This window comes from Myotis davidii, unplaced genomic scaffold (genome assembly GCF_000327345.1).
Source record: "Myotis davidii unplaced genomic scaffold, ASM32734v1 scaffold57, whole genome shotgun sequence".
Lineage (NCBI taxonomy): Eukaryota > Metazoa > Chordata > Mammalia > Chiroptera > Vespertilionidae > Myotis > Myotis davidii.
In genome coordinates, this window is record NW_006289718.1 from 185,681 (window position 1) to 204,971 (window position 19,291).

At 46.2% G+C, this 19,291-nt stretch overlaps 1 protein-coding gene across 3 annotated transcripts in view; it reads right to left on the bottom strand.

Annotated features, from left to right (window-relative positions):
* TLN2 (talin 2) overlaps positions 1-19,291 on the bottom strand; it is a 427,582-nt gene that overhangs the window by 82,065 nt on the left and 326,226 nt on the right. For all 3 annotated transcript variants that reach the window (XM_015563004.1, XM_006762311.2, XM_015563003.1), the window contains 7 exons: positions 19,091-19,288; positions 17,890-18,029; positions 10,300-10,393; positions 8,315-8,404; positions 6,309-6,431; positions 5,050-5,193; positions 3,268-3,429 (listed from right to left, as the gene is read on the bottom strand). In XM_015563004.1, coding sequence (XP_015418490.1) covers positions 3,268-3,429; positions 5,050-5,193; positions 6,309-6,431; positions 8,315-8,404; positions 10,300-10,393; positions 17,890-18,029; positions 19,091-19,288 — 951 coding nt within the window. The remainder of the gene's footprint in view (positions 1-3,267; positions 3,430-5,049; positions 5,194-6,308; positions 6,432-8,314; positions 8,405-10,299; positions 10,394-17,889; positions 18,030-19,090; positions 19,289-19,291) is intronic.

A 19,291-nucleotide genomic window follows, 5' to 3' on the forward strand; every position in this document is an offset into this window, starting at 1 on the left:
AAAGTTTGCCCACCCCCTGCCTTAGACAAAGGCGACAAGAATAAGGAGTCAGAGAAGCCCTTTTTTCCCCTCTTTTTCTGAAGACACCTACTTTACCAATCTAAACAGAAGGATGACCAAAACAGCCAGGTCAAACTGATTAACGACAACTGGATCTGGTTGTTGGTACCTAGAAAAACTTCATCACAAAACCCTGAGCTTCAACTCCACTGTGAGGGGCAAGGCCACGCTCCAACTTCTCAGGAAAACAAAAGCTGTTGCTGCACAGTTTCTACTTGGCAGCCAAACCCGAGCGACTGCACATTTAAAATAACAGTCCATTCCACACATCCGATTCGAGAGAAAGGCAGGCAGCATTGTACGTGGGGACCAGTAGAAAGACAGCAACCATAGCTAGGGGTCTGTGTGCTTCTAACTTGCCCTGGCAGGAAGTGGGGCGAAGATAGTTACACTTGCTAAGTCATGCTCTGGCATTTTAAGGAATGCCATCCGTGGAGGTTTAAGATTCCTGGAAGCACACATTCTGCATGGGTGCTGATAACCCACTGAGAGGTGATCTGCTCCCCGATCCCCGATGCTCCTCCCTTAGCGTCCCCTCCTTTTGGGGGGTATTGTAAGGGTGTGGCAGCTGGGATTTAGGCCTGGGCACATCCTCATGGTTAAAAGGAAAAAAAAAGCACCAAGGAGCATAAAACTTATGGTAAAAGACAACTATGAGGGTTGCCTTAAGCATTTAGGGAATTAGTTAGTCATTTGTTTTACTATTTGACAGGATTCTTAACCATCCCTTAAAACAGGACTCTATTCAGTATATGGTATTAGTGAGCTACAGTGAAATGACCCTCTACCATTTTCCTATTAGTAAGTTAAAATAAAGTGTATGGTACCCAGCAAACCCTGCCACTCAGTGGGAATGGAAAGACCAGCACATTTTGGCGAGTTGGGGGGTGAAGGTTCATTTCTGTTCCCTTGGCATTGCTACCGATTCCCGGGGTGCTCCGGGGCGGTAAGGCCTTCCTCTTCTCCACAGGACATCATCCTGAGTCCCTTCTCTGATGTTCTGCACAGGCCTATCTTTCAGGCTGACACACAAGCACATCTGCTGCAGGGAACTGCAGAGGGTTTGACACTGTGAGGAGAATCTGGAAAGAAGATGAGATCTTAACAGGGATAGGTAGGATTTAAAGCCAAGGAGGAGGCAGAGAAGAAAGGTTTCCAGGAATTTCTAAACAATTGTTTCTTTCCTTTTTTTTTTTTTTTTTACTCCCTTGACCCATCTATATATAGCCTGTTTTTTAATGATCAGAAAATGGCCACGTTTAACTGATTTAATAAAATTACAAGCACCCTAGCCTGTTTAGCTCAGTGGCTGGAGTGTCGGCCTGTGGACTGAAGGGTAGCAGGTTTGATTCTGGTCAAGGCCATGTACCTCGGTTGCAGGCTTGATGTCCGGCTCCAATCGGGAAGCATGTGCAGGAGGCAACCAATTGATGTGTCTCTCTCACACTGATGTTTCTCTCTGTCTCTCCCACTCTTTCACTCTCTCTAAAAATCCATGGGGAAAAAATATCCTAGGGTGAGGATTAACAACAACAACAAAGAAATAAGAATACAAGCAACCAACCATGATGTCACTACTTTCAATTTTCTTGCTTTCTACCTCCACCCTCCCCCAAATTTGCACATGCGCACTGTGGACAAATCAAAGTATTTCTTCCCAAGGTGGTGAGACGAATCAGCTTCTCCACAGAGAAGATGTGCACATCATCCCCAGGGTGAGAGCAGAAGAGAGAGTGGGAAGAGCAGGGGGTCTGGTTTGCTTACTGGCGGGGTCACCTTGGGGAAGTTACTTAACCTCCCTGTTGCCACAGCGTCCTGTCTGTGAAATGGGAATAAGCACAGGGTGGCTGTGAGGACCGAATGAGTAATATACACAAAACACTTGGGACAGGCTTCATACGAGCTAAACGTTTAAAAATGTAAGCTGCATTCGTTTCTAATACCATGAACTATGATGGTAATTAAGGTGGGCCGCCACCAGGATCCTAGGGCACTGGCTTCAATGTTTTCATTTTCAACCTTCATAATTGTCTTCAAATAGGCAGGTTTCTTGTTTTTGTTTGAAAGACTCCATTTAAACAGCTAAGGAATTGCTGACCAGGGCACCTGCTCCGACTCTGGCCCACAGGCGGCCAGCTGCTGCTGGGCTGTGTGTTCTCTCTTTGCTTCTGCTTGGCTCAGCCCGTTGACTAATGTCTCCATGTGAACACACTGGCTTTGTGTAGTGAAAGGGAAAAGAGGGGTCCTGTGCCCTACCCTCTGGAGGGAGATGGGGGGAGAGGGGGGAAAGTCCCATTACTCCAGACCTGCCCAGCAACAAAGCATACTCCTATCTCCAGGAGCGTGAACATCCTTAAACAGTTAACCCTCCAATGCCTCTCCCTCCTCCACATCCTGGTTTACACAGAACTGGTAGCTGGCTTCCCACACAATCTCCTGTACAGGTTGGAGGGGGCGCTGGACTCTTTGCCTGGGGTCTACGGTCCAGGCCGTGGCTATTTCCCCACAGGGCCGGCTGCCTCCTGTCTGCCTGTCCCTGCTTAGGGCAGACTGGGTTTGTGGTTTTATCACCTACCTACAAATGCTACATTCCAGCCACTACAATTGCCTCCTCACCATGCCCCTGCCCCAACCTATCCATGGCCTTTCACACAAACATGAACTTGGTCTGTTTCAAAACTCTGATGTCCCTTTTAAACATTTAATCAACTATAAAGAGTACATATCACAGGATAGATTAAATTGATTTTTTTTTTAGATTAAAGTGATTTTTCTCACAATTTCCCATTCCCGTCTCCCTCCACTTGCTCCAGTTTTATAACAATGGTGGGACCCTCCACCAGCCCCCTCAGAATGAACCCACAGGAGCACACAGTTTAAGTACACACAGGATGCTTGCTACCCAAACACAGTGCCAAGGGATGCCCCATAGCCAACGCTTCCAGATTTCTGCCCCAAAGCTTCTCACGTCCAGAATTTGGGGAGCTCCCCACTATCTGAAAGGTTAGGAGAGACCAAGGCTGTTGATTTTCCATGATGAATGTCTCCACTTGTAAGGGACTCATCCTCAGAGACTTAAATCATGTGACCAAATTAGAAGTTAAACTCCACTAGACCTACGTCTCAGGAGAACAGAGCGTAAACCCTGTCCTCTCCCCTCTGCAGCAGGTGTTGCAGGGATTATGAGGCCTCAGTCCAGCCACCTACCTTGATGGTCTTCACCAGGTTGGCGGTGCTGTTGGCGACTTCCTTGGCTGACTGGACAAAGTGCCTCTTGGCCACTGGGTTGGCTGTCTTGGACGAGGCGATGCGGCAGGCGTTGCATAAGGCCGAGGTGTGCTTGGCGACAATCGTGGCGGCTGACAGAACCTAGAAAGTATGGAGCTGGGTTGGGGGCACCCCATGCCTCAGTGCAGAGGGCTCCAGTTCAGGAGTCCACCTGGTCCCGAGCCCTGGATTCCTCTTCAACCCGCACATCCAGGGCCTGTGTAATTACAATACACGTGTCTAGCTCTGCCACCCCCAGTCATCCCAAGAAAGGAGAGGGCGAGAATTATTCAGCAAGAGAGAATAAATGAAGAAAAGGAAAGTGGGTGCTGATGTAGGGGTAGGAGTGGGTTGGGCTCCAGACAGTCTTAAAGGAGACGCAGTCAGCTGTCCTGTGGAACCCCCGGGGAGGAAGTGTTTGGCCCAGGGTCTACGCCAGCACTGCCTAACAGACATAGAGCATGAACCCCATATGTCATTTTCGAGCAACCACGTTAAAATAAGTAGAGAAACAAAAGAAATTAATTTAAATAATATCTTTTATTAAACTTGAAATATCCAAAATATTTCATTTCACCATGTAATCAACTTGATAATATTGAGATTTTACAGTCTTTTCTTATATCACGTCTTCAAAGTCCAGTGTATATTTTATACCCACAGCCCATAAAACTAGACAAGCTACATTTCAAGTGCACCTCGTGGCTAGCACATTGCAGAGTCCAGGCCTAGGTAAGTAAAACAGACATCAAGGTGCGATAGCTCCTGCCTCATGCAGGCACCTTATTAAGTGGTCTGTCTCAGGGATCTTCTAGGCTCTACTATCCCCTGCCCCACAACACATACCCCACAAAACACAACTGCTCTCCTGGAGCCACCTGATCTACTTTGCTGAGGCTGGTAGCACCCCTTTGCCCTTAACTGGACAGGTAAGGAAACTCAGGTGCACTGATGCCTTGCAAGCCCGCTCTGAGGCCTACTTCAGGCCCAGGTCTTCCCTGTACCGCCTCCTTCACTTGGGTCCTTCTCCTGCCTCAAGAATGCTCTCCCAGGGTTCAGGATGAACATGCCACTCACAGGCTGCCTCTGATACCCCAGATTGGCCAGTTCTTGTTCCTTTCAGCACCTCCTGCTTTAATAAGTGAATGGGAGCCCATGCCACGTAAGCATGGAATGTCACATCCTGTCTAGTCCTCAAATGTCTGTGGCTCCTTTATGGGCTGTGGATTATGACCCAACTTGGAGACCTGGCTCAGCACCACCATCTCTGTGATGTGACCCTCAGAAAATTCATCACACCTTCCTCTGTGTGTTGCTGGCACTGTCATCATAGCCCAGTCACTGCATTTCCCAAACTTTACCCAACAGACTAGGCGCCAAGGGTAATGGGGATTGGATCAGACTCATGCTGACCCATGTTGAACACGGTACAAACCCTCAACGGATGTCTCTGAACTGAATGGAATCACAAGACTCCTGATGAATCTCATGCTGGATGTTTTACCCTAACAGCCTTCCAGCATCCCATTTCAAAGCACCTACACATTTCTACTTTCACCTCGTTTTGTGACATCCCCCCGAGTCACTATCTCCAGTGCTGCATTGAGCTGGCTTTGCAAGCTCTGTAAGAACAGTATTCTTCACTAATTCCTCCCACTCCCCCACAGCCCACCTACGAGAGCTTAAGGACTCACGGATCTCATACCCTTGCCCCGTGGTTACCTGTGACGGGCTGCTGCCAGGGTCCACCAGGTTCTGGCATGCCATCTGGATAGCCTGGTTAGCCCTGGCGAACTGGATGGGGTCCACGAGGCCCTGGTGGCCTGCCTGGCTGTTTGGGTCAGAGATGCCGACAAGGTATGCAGCCTGGAAAGGGAGAGGAAAACCACAGCTCAGGCTCCGGGCTCCCAGGTGAGCCCATGGGGGACAGCCATCCTGTAATGTACACGCAGCAGCCATGCTTAGGGGGCTCCTTAGTGCAAGTCTATCAAGGTAATCAGAGTGGTCAGGCCTTAGGGATGGACAGGTGAGTGCCAGCTCAGGAGTTAGCTGCAGGCTCCTGGGAACAAAGCCCCCTTGCTCTGAAGAAAGACTCAAGAAGCTCTTCTGTGGGCCACGAACAAGGATGGACCTGGACTGACGGTTTCTGGCAGACACCTTAGGACCATCAGGGAGGACACCCAGCCTCAGCCTGAAGCTGACCTTCCTGCTGGCAGATGGGAGAGGCAGGGAAAGTGGGCGCAGGCTGATGGCATGGCGCTGGTGGGTCAGCCAAGCCTGGAGTACGCCCTTCATGAGGGTTTCTTATCTCATTGCCTAACGCATCCTTATTTTTTAGGCCAGTATTTCCAATAGCAAATAAGAAGAATGAGTAATATGGCTCAGGGGAAAAGGTAATATTTGGTCTCTAAGAGGACAAGAGGCTGGAGGAGAAGGTCTTTTCTTTAAGCCCTCTGGATGCATTAGACTAATAACAGGGAGAAAATGAATCCGTGAGCAGCAATTTTAAACTTAATTCATTTCCCCTGAGATGGGTGAGGTAGGATAAAGGTAGGCAATTTCATCCCCCAAACTAGGGATGGTTTTCTTTGGTTTAGTAAAACCATCTAGGCTCAAAGCAACTGCCAAATGATAAATCCCTTAAGGTAAATGCTGACATTTTGAAGCTTCAGTCACATGAGCCCGATAATTATTGGAAATGCCCAGGACAGTCGAAGAGCAAGGAACATGCCCGATGGCATGATGGCATTGTTTTCTCTCTCTGATGCTAAAAGGATCATGATTAAGGTTTTTGCAATTCTAAAACCTCAGAGAGAATTTGAATTATGTAATGCCCCCCCCCCCCCCCACCCCACAAAAAAGAACAACAAAAAACAACTCATCTGGAGCTCCCCTATGCCTCGCACAGGGATCTGGTCCTCCCCTAGTCTGCACAGGACACAGGCTGCACTGCAGGGGAGGGGGACCAACCAGTCCCTTACCTGAGCTGCTGCCTCTGTCAGCCCACAGAGAGCCTTGGAAGCAATCCCTACACACTCCCCAAAAGCAGGAAGGTCCCCGGTCTTGGCATTCTGCGAAATCCCTGCCATCGACTCGCCCAGAACCTGCAAAACAAATAACCAGCAATATTCTCTGACCAGCATTCTTCAAACCATGGGGTAAAGGGAACTACGCTTGCAACTTTAACATTCAAGGATGCCTAATTTACAATATTGGCCATTATTTCCCTTTATTTGCATTAATAAAGGATTTAAGACAATTATGTTGTTTCTGTTCCATAAAGAGAATTGAATAATAAAAATATAAACCTTTCACCCAAAAGTTATCTATATGTCAAGAAGAAACAGTAAATATACTCAGATCAATAAAGTAAAATCTATACAGGGCATCCCACAGGGTAATGGTCTGGACTGAGAACTCTTAATTCCCAGAAAACAAAAATCAGACACATCCATTGAGCTGTAGATGAAGTCACATCCAGAAAGCAGAAGTCACACTTCTACTGGTATTACCTTACTTATTTAGAGTAAAGTTTAAATGTCTCTATGAAGCTTATATAATCTGAATACTAATAAGGTTTCCTAAATATTATATTTTCCCATATTTTGAACATCATTGGTATATTTTCTTCAGAGGGCTCTAAAATAGCAGCTAAAGGGGATTTTAGTATTCAGAATCCGACCCAGAGAGGTCAGGCACAAGGTCACAGAGAAGGGCATGGGCAGAGGCAGGGCACCTGCCCCTTGTCTGGTGTTCTGTCTTCTGTGGGCCTCCCCAGGCCCCCGCGGGCTGGCTCTACCTTCCAGGATAACAGATGTTGGAGCAGAAGGCTGTTCAACACCACCCCTTGGAGAGGCACTGGGATTGCGAAGTCTAGAACTCAAGGCAGAGCTCTTCATTTGTCAATAAGCCGCCTGGGCTGGGTGAAAGAAAAAGAAACTCCCTAAAACTGTTTGGAGATAGAAAATAATCCAGCTTCCTTAAGGACTTGCAAAGCACAGAAGTTAGAGGGTATTTTCAGATACAGTATTTTCGTCTCCCTAACTCTGCATCCCTCTTTGGCTCTAAGTATGGGGAAAATATGTATCCTCCCTTAGACAACCCATCGTTCCATAAAGAACGCTGGACAGGACAAACCCTAGTCTTCGCCCAAGGCAAAGCAGGCTCTCCTGACACCACCGACAGAGATGTCTCCCTGAGGCTAATGTGAAGTGAGGTAAACAAGCAAAGCCAGACTGCCACTGCTCAGTGTCCATTCATCTCACTCGCATTTCATTTTAACCAGATGCTGGCATTCTCAAAAGCATGGACATTATCATCATGGATTTCTCAACCTTTTAAAAATGATTATTACTTCTAACATTTTCCCCATAACTGTCACCCACATCAACTTAATTACTGAGAAATAAGATTTTGTTGAATAAGGTTAAGGTTGGGGGGGCGGGGCACAAACCGCTGTATTACCTTAGATTTTTCTACCCACATCCAAAAACTTCCCCCACAGTTTCACTCTCTTTGAGAATGGCTGCCATGGATGGATGGCAAGGAGAACACAGGAGAGGGGCTCATATAAGCCAAGGTCACTGAAGGGCTTTCCCCAAGAGTTCAATCCCAGGTAGAGAAAATACATGATTCGATTCACAGTGAGACCCATCTGTGATATGGTGGAAGCAGTGGCTCTCAAAGTGTGGCTCCTGGACCTCATGGGCAGGACCTGGAAACTTGTCCAAAATGTACAATCTCAGCCCTACCTCTGATCTACCGAATCAGAAACTCAGGGGTGGGGCCTTGCATTCTGTGTTTAACAGGAAAGAACCCGAGATGAGTCTGGTGCACAGTCATGTTTAGAGAAGCACATGAGCCCAGGGCTACAGGAGAAGACTATGAGACGTGCAGCAATACAGAGCAGCTACGGGCAGATGCACTGGAAGCACGTCTGAGCTCCTCCCACACCGAGGAGGAATGTTAAGAGCACAGGCCAGCTTACCTTGGAGTTTTCCATCACACTCTCAATGCAGTCAAAGTAAGAGAGGTCACTAACAGGTTCATTAGGATTGTCCAACATCCCCTTGACAGTCTACAGAAGGAGAACACAACTTGAAAAGCATGCACGTGTTACAGAACAAGAAAAATTCAACCTAACATACTAGCAATCAACTTCCCTCCCTGCACAGGATTCTGGTCACGATCACTCATTGACCCGGGTAATTGAAAGGAATTTATACCAAAGTATCCATGACATCAGATTTCCGGCTAAACACACAACATTGAATGGAGGGGTGGGTGTGTGCGTGTTGTCTCAGGTTATTATTAATGGAGAGCAGGATCTTATTTTCAATTTCGACAGAGAAGTACGGTATCTATAGGGCAGGGAGAATTTTTTCTTAAAGAAATCTGGAAGTTAATGCCAGGCAACGTATTTATGGTAAATCAGTACAATTTCTTTGCTGGCTAACTCCAAGGAGTTTAAATTTTAAGAACACACTCATTTCTTCATGATTAATTGAGCCTGCGGTTTTCAGGTCTGGAACCTTTTCATGGTAGGCCTGAAAGAAGGTAACTCCCCCAGATGCTCAGTGCGATGGTTTGCTTCTTTTTATTTACATTTGAGCACTACAGGGAATGTCCCCTCTTGCTTAGGTCCCCATCAAGGAACTGCATATACGGATTGCCTCTTCTGTCTTTGTTTCCACTTGACTGAAAGTGATTCCTCGCTTTCATGTTATAATGACCTTCGAAGCTGGAAAGTCTGGAGATACAGCCATTCAACCTCCTCCCCGCTGAGAGAAAATGTGCACGAGGACCCAGCAACCTTTGGGGCACAGCCAACAGAAAGACAGGGTCATTCAAGTTGCAAAAGTTTGCGTGGTGGTCACGGTAGAAACTGCTGAGTTACTCAGTTAGAGATATGAGGGATAGAGGGCGCATAATGGAGTTCATTTCATTGAAGAATCTCCTCTCACCCTTTGTATAATCAAAATTGTTTTAGTAACAGCAATTCTGAAATAGTCATAATTTTGGCAAGTAAGGATACCATTAAGGCATCCATTTGCACCTAGGCCAAAAGAATTCATTTAGATCAACAGCCTACATACTTATATTTGCAAACGTGAACAGACTGGAATTGAGAAATAATTCACCCAACGCAGGAAACACTCTCCACTGTTTTCAGAATGCCTCAGTCCCGTACGAAGCCACTTTTCACTTCCAGCACTTCTGCCTGCTCACAATGGCCTATTGCCATCGTCAGACTGAGCCTCAATCAAACCCCCTGCTGGCATGGGAGGTATTCCCACCAGGCCAGGTCCATGTTAATCATCCAGAAAACTCAAGGTACTTGGGTACAACCAACCCATAACTACTGAGACATCCATTTGGCTGTTTCAGAAGAACCTAGATTGATTAAGACTGCTCTACATACAAGTAGGCATACTGTTGGGCATAAACCAATTTTAAATTAGAAATAAACCATAAGTATGAATATAAATGTAAAAGCACCCACGCTGTGTTCTACCCCATGGGCACGCACCTTGGGCATATGGTAATGAGTACCACTTTTGGGTTTTGTTTTATGTGGTCCTTACATGTTACAAAATAAAATATATGGGGAAATCATTTTTACTCAGAAAGCACATCTATCTCAGATTCTCTCAAATGCCTCAGAATAACCTCTCCCAAACTTTTCAAGTAGAGCTTGCTCATCTTCAACCTACACCCAATACCATAGGCCTCTTTCAGTTTGAAATAAAGAATCCTTTAACAAAATAACTCTCATCCTAGTGGAAAAAGGGGAAGCAGGGATGGTAATCCCACCAAATCTAATCTTTCCTCATTCCTCCCACGTGGATGGAACTTTGGCCTTGATAGTCTCCCAGGAAGATGAAAGACAACACAGAGGAGAAGGAACTGACCCCATGGGCAGAGGACAGACACACACACTCTTGGATGCTCAGAGGCCTGTCCGGGACCCACCTCGAGCTCCCGCAGGGCATTGTCACACTCCTTCTGGCCAGGCGCTTGCTGGGTGCACAGTGTGATGAGTTGATTGATGCTCTCTGTCACAGCTCTGTGCCGGAACAGAAAACATGGGGTGCTTTTGTTTTTTTTAAAAATCAACAGTAACTTCTCCAAGGATACTTTGCAGGTTCGTTAGAAGTACAATGAATTCACTGTATAGCCTTGGGGACCCCAGTAGAGCTCTACTACAAGGCTTTAAGCAACCAGAAAAAAACTACTCCCAGGAAAGACAGGAGACCCCTTACCTTGCTTCCAATCATCCATTTGATTTACCCGTAAATGGTACTGAAAGTTCTCCTAAGGCAGTATGACCACCTTATAATATATTCATAAGGAAGAATTCACAACAATGTTGCAAATAGCAAAGAGATCACATTAACTGATCATGAGGAGCTCCAAAAGAATAAGATTATCAGTACAACGCTATTTTGTGTAGCCTTGGAGTAGTTTGGAATATCTTGTATATTTTTAGACACAGTGATATATAGTAGTAAACTCTGTCTATAATTTTTAAATCCCCACTTTCCATTAAATTCTATATAATTGACTAGTTCCTAAATGCTAACTCAAAATTATTCTTTAAAATAGCAACTTTCTTTGTTAATACTAATACTTGTATGATTGATTTTACATGCGTTTCTATTTTTCTTAGAACTTAAAAGGCAGCCCAGATTTTTTTTTTCAAGGACTAGAATTCAAATTATTCCAGCACCATTGGTTTAAAAGGCTATCCTTTCTCCATTGAATTGGTTTTGCAATTTTGATGACAATCAATTGGCTATATTTATGTAGATCTACTTCTGGATTTTATTCTTTCCCACTGATCTATGTGTCTAACCCTTCGCCAATACCACACCACTTTGATTACTATAGCTTTATACTAATTCTTAAAACTGAATACATTTGTGTTTAATAAATTTAAAAAAAACAGAGTTGAGATCATTCCCTAAGGGGCCGCTACGAGTAAGGAGCAGACACAGACTGAAACCCATGCCTATCTAACTCAAACTCTTTTCAGCAGGGTCATAACCAGTCCACACTTCTGGCAGGGCCTGAAACCTATTCATGGTTACTAACCACTGCAGCTAGCAGACAACTACAACAAAAACAAAATAGGGCACATATTGCTGTTAATTATTAACACTGCCTAATATAAAAGATAGCTCATTTTATTAGTTAAATTCACTTTGCAGCTTCCCACAGAATATCAAATTAGATGTAAATGATGTTGGAATGTACAGTGGTAATCAGCTTAATTACTTGATGAGGAGATATGCTTTGAATTTTAAAATTTAGCCAGGGTGAGGGGAAGAAGAAAATCACTCCTGAACTCAAGTAAGAGCCCTCAACACCGATTTTTGCCACACTAACTCCAGTGGTTTATTATTTGGGGAAAAGTGCTTAATTACGGTGTCACTGGGAAGTACTGTGAGCTCCATGGTGCAAAGCAAAAGAAGGACCCCTGGGATGGCAGGGCAGTCCCCAGTTCTGACCACTTGGAAGTGCACCCGTGAGTACCCACTAGTAGCGTCCCTCAGAGGGTCCCACACCACGTTCAGTGTGGCCGCCTTCAGATCACTCAGTGGACAGGCTGATGATGCCAACATGACAAAGGGAAGGGAGTGTCCTGAACTGTGATAACCTGATCATTTGGAGAATATCACACAGCTTTCCATTTAACTTATTTCTTTCAGTGTTTCCTATTTATCTGCATTTTTAAAAAACCTACCTTTTACGTGAAGATATTCCAATTAAAAACTAAGGATTTATAATCGATGAATCCAGAGAATATATCACTGTTCACTGTCTTATTTTTAACTATTGTGTAGATGTAAAATTTTTTTCAAATAAAAATTTCGGAGTTAAAAACAACAACAACAAAACCCCAACAGACTGAGTTGTGGTTAGAAAATCCATAAAAGTGCCTGCACAACATTGCAGTCTGAACAAGCCACTTGGGTAACAGTGATCCACGACCGAAGAGCATGATTTAAGTATCATTTATCCACATCACTCATTTTAGCCTCTGGATTACACAGCCAAATCGTCAACTAGGTGGCCCAGAGGCAAATGGTTATATAGATGTGACAGTGAAAAATAATACAGTTATGTTTCAAAGTACAGCAGTTATTTACAAGCGCAAAAGATTAGAGGCAACACAAATACAACATGATAAAGGATTGACCAATTAAATGTATTGTTCACAACAGAATCCTGGGTGCCCATTAAAAGTCATAATGTATAGGGTGGGGCAAAAATAGGTTTGCAGTTGTAAGCAAAACAGAGTTTATTTTGTATTATTATTTAATTATTGTATTATTTTTCATATGAACAACTATAAACCTACTTTTGCCCCACACTGTATAACAGCATAATCCTAATGCCATAAAAGAATACTCATGACACACAACTAAGTAAAGTAAAATTTACAAAACAGTATAAACAGTATGAGCCTACAACTGTAAATACATAAAAACTAGAGGCCCAGTGCACAAAATTCGTGCACTTGGGATGGGTGGGGTGTCCCCCAGCCTGGCCTGTGCCCTTTCACAGTGCGGGAGCCCCACAATCGATTGCTCTGATGAGGTAGGCCCCACCCACTCATCCGGGGATCCTCGATGGATTGCCCCAAAGAGTAGGCCGGAGCCCTGGGCCTCGCCTCCGCACCACGCATACAGCCCTGCCCACCCACATGCATCCACTGTGCACGCAGCCTCCTGGTATCGCTCGTTGCGGCGTGAGAGCATCACAACATGAGGGCATGACGACCACATAGGTTTTTATTAATAGGATGTTTACAGTCATTTTACATTTCTTAAAAATATTTTTTTATTGATTTCAGAGAGGAAGAGAGAGATAGAAACATCAATGATGAGAGAGAGTCATCGATTGGCTGCCTCCTGCACGCCTTCTACTGGGGTTTGAGTCTGTAACCCCGGGCATGTGCTCTTGACCGGAATTAAACCTGGGACCCTTTGGTCTGCAGGCCGATGCTCTATCCACTGAGCCAAACCAGCTAGGGGTTTACATTTTTTATTTTAAAATTTCAGTAAATCTACTAAAAAGTTATGAATCAATCAACTTATATTATCAATAAAAATTTGGCCCAAATTAGCAGCATCTGTTCTATATAAACCCCAATAGGCCTGAACTGTAGTTATTCTTTACTACAATTTTTAAAATGATCAAATCTATGCAACTTTATTTTTAAGAATATAAAAAAGTTAAATGACCATAATTCCACCATCTATAGACAGAATTTTCTCGTGTTTTATTCTTTATCTAGGCATATCTAGCCAGTCTCAGTTTTTAAAAAATTGGGATCTACAACCTCAGAGGTTAAAAAGGGGCTTTCTAACATACAAATCATTTAGTGTTTAGAGATACTGAGTTGATTTACCTAAAGTTTGGGAGCTCTGGTGGGAAATTTTAGCTAGACATGGAACTGTATTAGGAATGAGAGAAGAAAATCACCAATTTGTGCTTTTGATTATGTAGTTAAGGCACTAAATATCCAATAAGAAGCTTGGAGGGAAAATAGCAACATCAGACATTTCCCTCCCTCAAGGGATGAGATGCTTAGGGAGGGAGTAAATAGCAAACCAAAATCCATGTGCAGTATTTCCAGCGTCCTGCTATGCACAAGGCTCAGGACTTAAAAATTGCACAGTTGAACTGTTGTTTAATCCAATGACCCCACCTCCAGGAATATAAGCTAAGAAACCCGAAACACCAATCAGAAAGAATATATGCACCTATATGTTCACAGCAGTGTTATTTAAAATAGCTAAGATCTGGAAACATCCCAAATGCCCATCAGCAGATGAGTAGAGACAAAAGCTGTGGTACATCTACACAGTGGAATACTATCCTATTAATAAAAGCCTATGTGGTCGTCACGCCCTCATGCCGTGATGCCCTCACACTGCAACGAGTGATCACCAGGAGGCTGTGTGCGCAGCGGGCATGTGTGGGTGGGGGCTTCACACTGTGTGCACGGAGACAGGGCCCGTGGTTTCGCAGCAAAGCCTGGGGTCCCAAGGCGCAGAGCAGGACCCCCGGATCTGACCTACCTCTTTGGGGCAATCCATCGAGGGGCTCCCACACTGTGAGAGGGCACAGGCCAGGCTGGGGGGACGCCCCCCCCCAAGTGCACAAATTTCATGCACCAAGCCTCTAGTGCAGCTATAAAAAGGATGGATCTCTTACCCTTTGAGGCAACATAGAGACACACCTATGCCAAGTGAAATAAACCAGTCAGAGAAAGACAAATAACACATGATCTCATTTATATGTGAAATCTAATTAACAAAATAAACTGACCAACTAAATAGATCTAAAGGGATGGAAGCATGGATCAGACTGATGAATCTCAGAGGGAAGGAGGGAGAGAGGGGCAGGAAGAGCTTAACCAAAGAACTTATATGTATATCTGCATTCCCCGTGGTCACAGACAATAGTGTGGTGAAGGCCTGGGGTGGGGCAGGACCTGGGAGGAGGGGGGCAATAGGGGGAAAAGGGGAAACATCTGTAATACTCTCAACAATAAAGATAAAAAATAAAGTAAATAAGACCAGGCATTTTAGCTCCAGCGGAAAAAAAATACAATTGATGTCTGGTTGAAGAGGCAAGACAATGACTAGACAAGGCACAGAGAAGGTGCTGGGGATACAACACCAGGCAGGCCACAATGGATCCTGAACCTCCGGGGGGCAAGATGCATGCCAGACTCACAGGGAACACGAAAGAAAAGTAATGAAGGCCTTCACCATGGGCACGGATTCCACATGGCAGGGAAGGTTCCATGTGGACTGGGGTTAAGCCGGAGAGTGAACCTGATTTGGATAAAGGGAAGAGAACATTCTAGAGGAGACCAATAACCGGAAGGCCCAGATGAAGGGACTGGCTGTCTCTAGGGCTGGGAAGGCAGTGGGGCTGAAAATGAGGGCCGCAGTGACCCGATCCCTGCTGCTTACCTGCAAGTGCACCTATGCTCAGCACACTGGGAGGCCGAGGTGGCTCAGGCTCCTGGTACATGCCACCTGCCCAAACTCCAGCGGGGCCATCCCTGTCCTATCCGTAATGCGCACCCGCACTATCCCACATCCGGCATGTGGTACAAATGTGGGTAATGAATACAGCCCAACCTGGGAGAGCTTTACCAACAGGCGGCTGCCTGACTCACCTGACCTCCTGGGAGCTTGGCTGGGAAACCACCCCGGGAGCAGGGCTTGCCAGCACGTGCCAAGAAGCCCGCAGGAATGTGCCAGCATCTTCTTGCAACAGTTCCGTCCTGAGATAATCATTTCACATAATGATTTTTAAGTGCTGACCTGGCTATAAAACCATCAGGCTGGGAACTCCTGGTAGACTGCTGAAAGCCAGGACAACATAGGCAAAGAAAGCTTTTTCACCTAAAGTCTTGAGAACCTTTCCTCAATGTCACCACCAGGGGGCCTTCCGGTCCCCACAGAGCCAGGTCACCACAACATCCCTTGGTGGTGGTGGTGATGGTGTGGGGGTCTGCGTTTCCTTCCTTACCTGGCTTTCGAAAGGCCAGTTCTTACTCTCCCCTTCCTCCCACAATTTAAGAGAGTGAACAATACATTCTAAGCTGGAAACTGTAATTCTGAAATGATGCAAAACACTGAAGATAATGAAAAACATCTGCGATCAGATACCTGGAAATGTCAATTGCCTTATCCTAAGGTTCTTTGTAGGAAAAAAGAACATTCACGGGAGGGTTTTATACCAGAAACAGCTGCTCAGCACAGCACACATATCCCCCTCCCGCCCCAGCCCTGGGCGAGACTCACTGGAACTATCACCACACACAGCGTAAGATGGAAGTGGGGAGACGTCAGGATATTTTTCCAGTCTCTAATGGCTCTAGCTACTGCTTGAAGCTAGAGTATGTATTTGGGAATAAATGAAGAAACTCAAGGATTTTCAGAGGCACTGCCCCCTATCTAATCTACCCCCCCAAAATAGCACTACAAGCCATGCGGGGACCAGAGCCAGGTTTTCACCATTAGTACATGGCATCGCATGTCCTGAGAACTGAGAAGACCTTCAGGATGATGTGCACACCCCCACTTTGCAGACAGGAAAGTTTAGGCAGGTGAGGGACCTGACGGTGTGACCTAGTTAGCAAGCATTAATGATATATCTAATCTACCCCCACAAAATAGCACTACAAGCCATGCGGGGACCAGAGCCAGGTTTTCACCATTAGTACATGGCATCGCATGTCCTGAGAACTGAGAAGACCTTCAGGATGATGTGCACACCCCCACTTTGCAGACAGGAAAGTTTAGGCAGGTGAGGGACCTGACGGTGTGACCTAGTTAGCAAGCATTAAAGCCTGGACTGTAATTCGGGCCTCCTGACTCTGACAACTTAACAAACAGCCTTTGAGCTCCCAGGAGAGAAAGCCATAGAAAAACAAAGGAATAAACTCATAAGACCAAGTTTAACAATGAAGGATTGAAGCTGTGCTTTTTAAAAACCAGTCATCTGCCCCTTTTGAAAAGTTCCCAATTAGGCTTTAGATCCTAATTGTTTTGCATTTAATCTCTTCCTGCTGCCAGCTTTCCTGTACATGTGAGGATGCCAAGTAACGTCAAGAAAACCTGCCCACACCCCCACAGCAGCAGAAACGCCCTCCCTATTCGGGACAGGAGAGTGAGGTGAGGAGTTTCCTGGTGGTCACGACAGTTTCTCTGCACACTAGCCTTCGCTCACTGGTCATCGAACTCATAGCCACAGGGGCCCTGGGGCAGGCACTGTACTGTATCTCCCACTTCCTGCGATGACCAGTGATATGGTGGAAGCAGTGGCTCTCAAAGTGTGACTAACTAACATTGCTGCCAGGCGGAATGAGGAGTACGCAGATTCCTGTTTAAATGTACTTCCAAGAACTATTTACTCCCACGGCCACCCCGTTCACCCTAAACAAGAATCACTCTGCATGGGGCAGACTGAACATGTTTCCATCCATCTAACTAACATTGCTGCCAGGCGGAATGAGGAGTGTCTACCATGAGTATCATTTTCTTTTCCTTTTGAAAAAATATATTTTCTGAGTTGTTTTTCAACAAGCATATATTGCTTTCATAATCTGGGATATGCCACCTGCCCAAACTCCAGCAGGGCCATCCCTGTCTTATCCGTAATGCACGCCCAGCGCCATCTCTATCCCACATCCGGCATGTGGTACAAATGTGGGTAATGAATACAGCCCAACCTGGGAGAGCTTTATCAAGAGGCGGCTGCCTGATAAAGACTTATCAATCATTGAGGGTCTTAAGTCTAAGCAAGGCCAATGGAAAAGGCTGGAGAAGACAGGTTCCTGCAAACAGGAAAGCACATGAAAATGAGCCAGTTTACTGAAACCCTAGAGTTTCCGCCACTCTGGGCTCCCCAGCTGACAGCACCAGGATGACACCAATCCTTCGCTCAGCAAAAGCAGCAGGATGCCAGCATATCCGCAAACACTGACCCTGCTTATCAACACATAAGAAGCCCTTTTCGTTCCGCTCTCACCTTGCAGCTGCAGCGAGGAGGTTTTTCGCATTGGGGGCTCCTGGGTCCACAGAGAGAGACTTGGCAGCTAACAGCAGCTTGCTGGATGCCATAGAGATATTCTTGAGGTTCCCGATCACCTGGATCTGGTCTTCTTTGGTCTGGAAGGTCAAGAGGGGCCGGAGTAACTAGGGATGCTCCATCTCTCCTAGCAAGCCGTCAGAGAGCTGGGGGCAGCGTCTTGGGATAGAAGCAAGGTATCTACATAGATTGAATTAAGCCCAATTAGTTTACAGATGCCTAACTTGTTGGGACACTGACTGGTGTCTACGTTTCCCCAGACAGATACCCAGACCAAGAGTCGCAAAACAGGACAGAAATTCCTCCCCAAGTGGGTCAGCCAAGAGCTGTGCTATCTCACAAGTGGAGGCATTAGAGGGAGGAGGAGGGAGAGGGGAGCGAGCACGCGCACAGTGCACAGGCCAGGCCACAGGCCAGCGTCTTGCTCAACAATGCTGGAGTTGTCAAGGGGCCCGTCTGTCTCAGCCTGGCACAGGCGGCCAGCCCTGTCTCAACAATCAGAGCTGACTGCATCCCAGAAGTTCCTGACCCGGGAGAGGGCACATTTCTCACCCTCTGGAGATAACAGAGCAAGAAGTACCCTGGGTAGCTCTGGTAGGGAGATGGCAGGAGCTCAGGGGAAACAGCTCTGCAGGCTGACACCAGACCAGTCATGCTCCCTTGTTCTAAACTAGGAGTTTATCTGTTGATCTGGAGGAGGTGATTTTTAATCCTCTGACTCAGTATTAGATACCGTCCCTTTAGACGGGCCCGCTGAACCTCAACAACACGGCTTTTTACTCTATTACCGCATTCAAAGCACAGAATGTGGAGCTATACTAATCTCGGCTAAACATTTCCCCCCGTCCCGTACTACCCTCCCTCCAAAAGATGTAAATAAAGTGACGCATTTTGCTGGAGGTCCGTGGGAATCGTTCCCCATCTCCACGAATCACCTCACACAGAAGCTGATAGCATCTTGGGGATGCCACTCCGGTGAGATCACGGAGCTTCCTAAGCGGCAAAAAGAACGCAACAGGGTAGCCTGTGGACAGGTGCCCCGTTCCTATTTGCCCAATCGGCCTCAAGGGTGGCCTGTCCATTAGAGTAGAGAGGTGAGGGTCAGTTCCAGACTGCCCCCACCACACCCACCCACACCCACCTGAGCTTGGCCCGCCATCTCAATGCCAGCATCGAGGAATTCATCGAAATCGTCACTGAACTTCCCGGAGGCCGCAGCCAGCTCCCCGCTCTGCCCCCGGGTCGCATGGACCACTTCCCCAGCAGACTGGTTCAGGTCGGCCGCTGCTTGGTTCAGTTCGCTCTGGGCTTCCTGGAACGGCTTCGTGCTTGGAGGTAACTG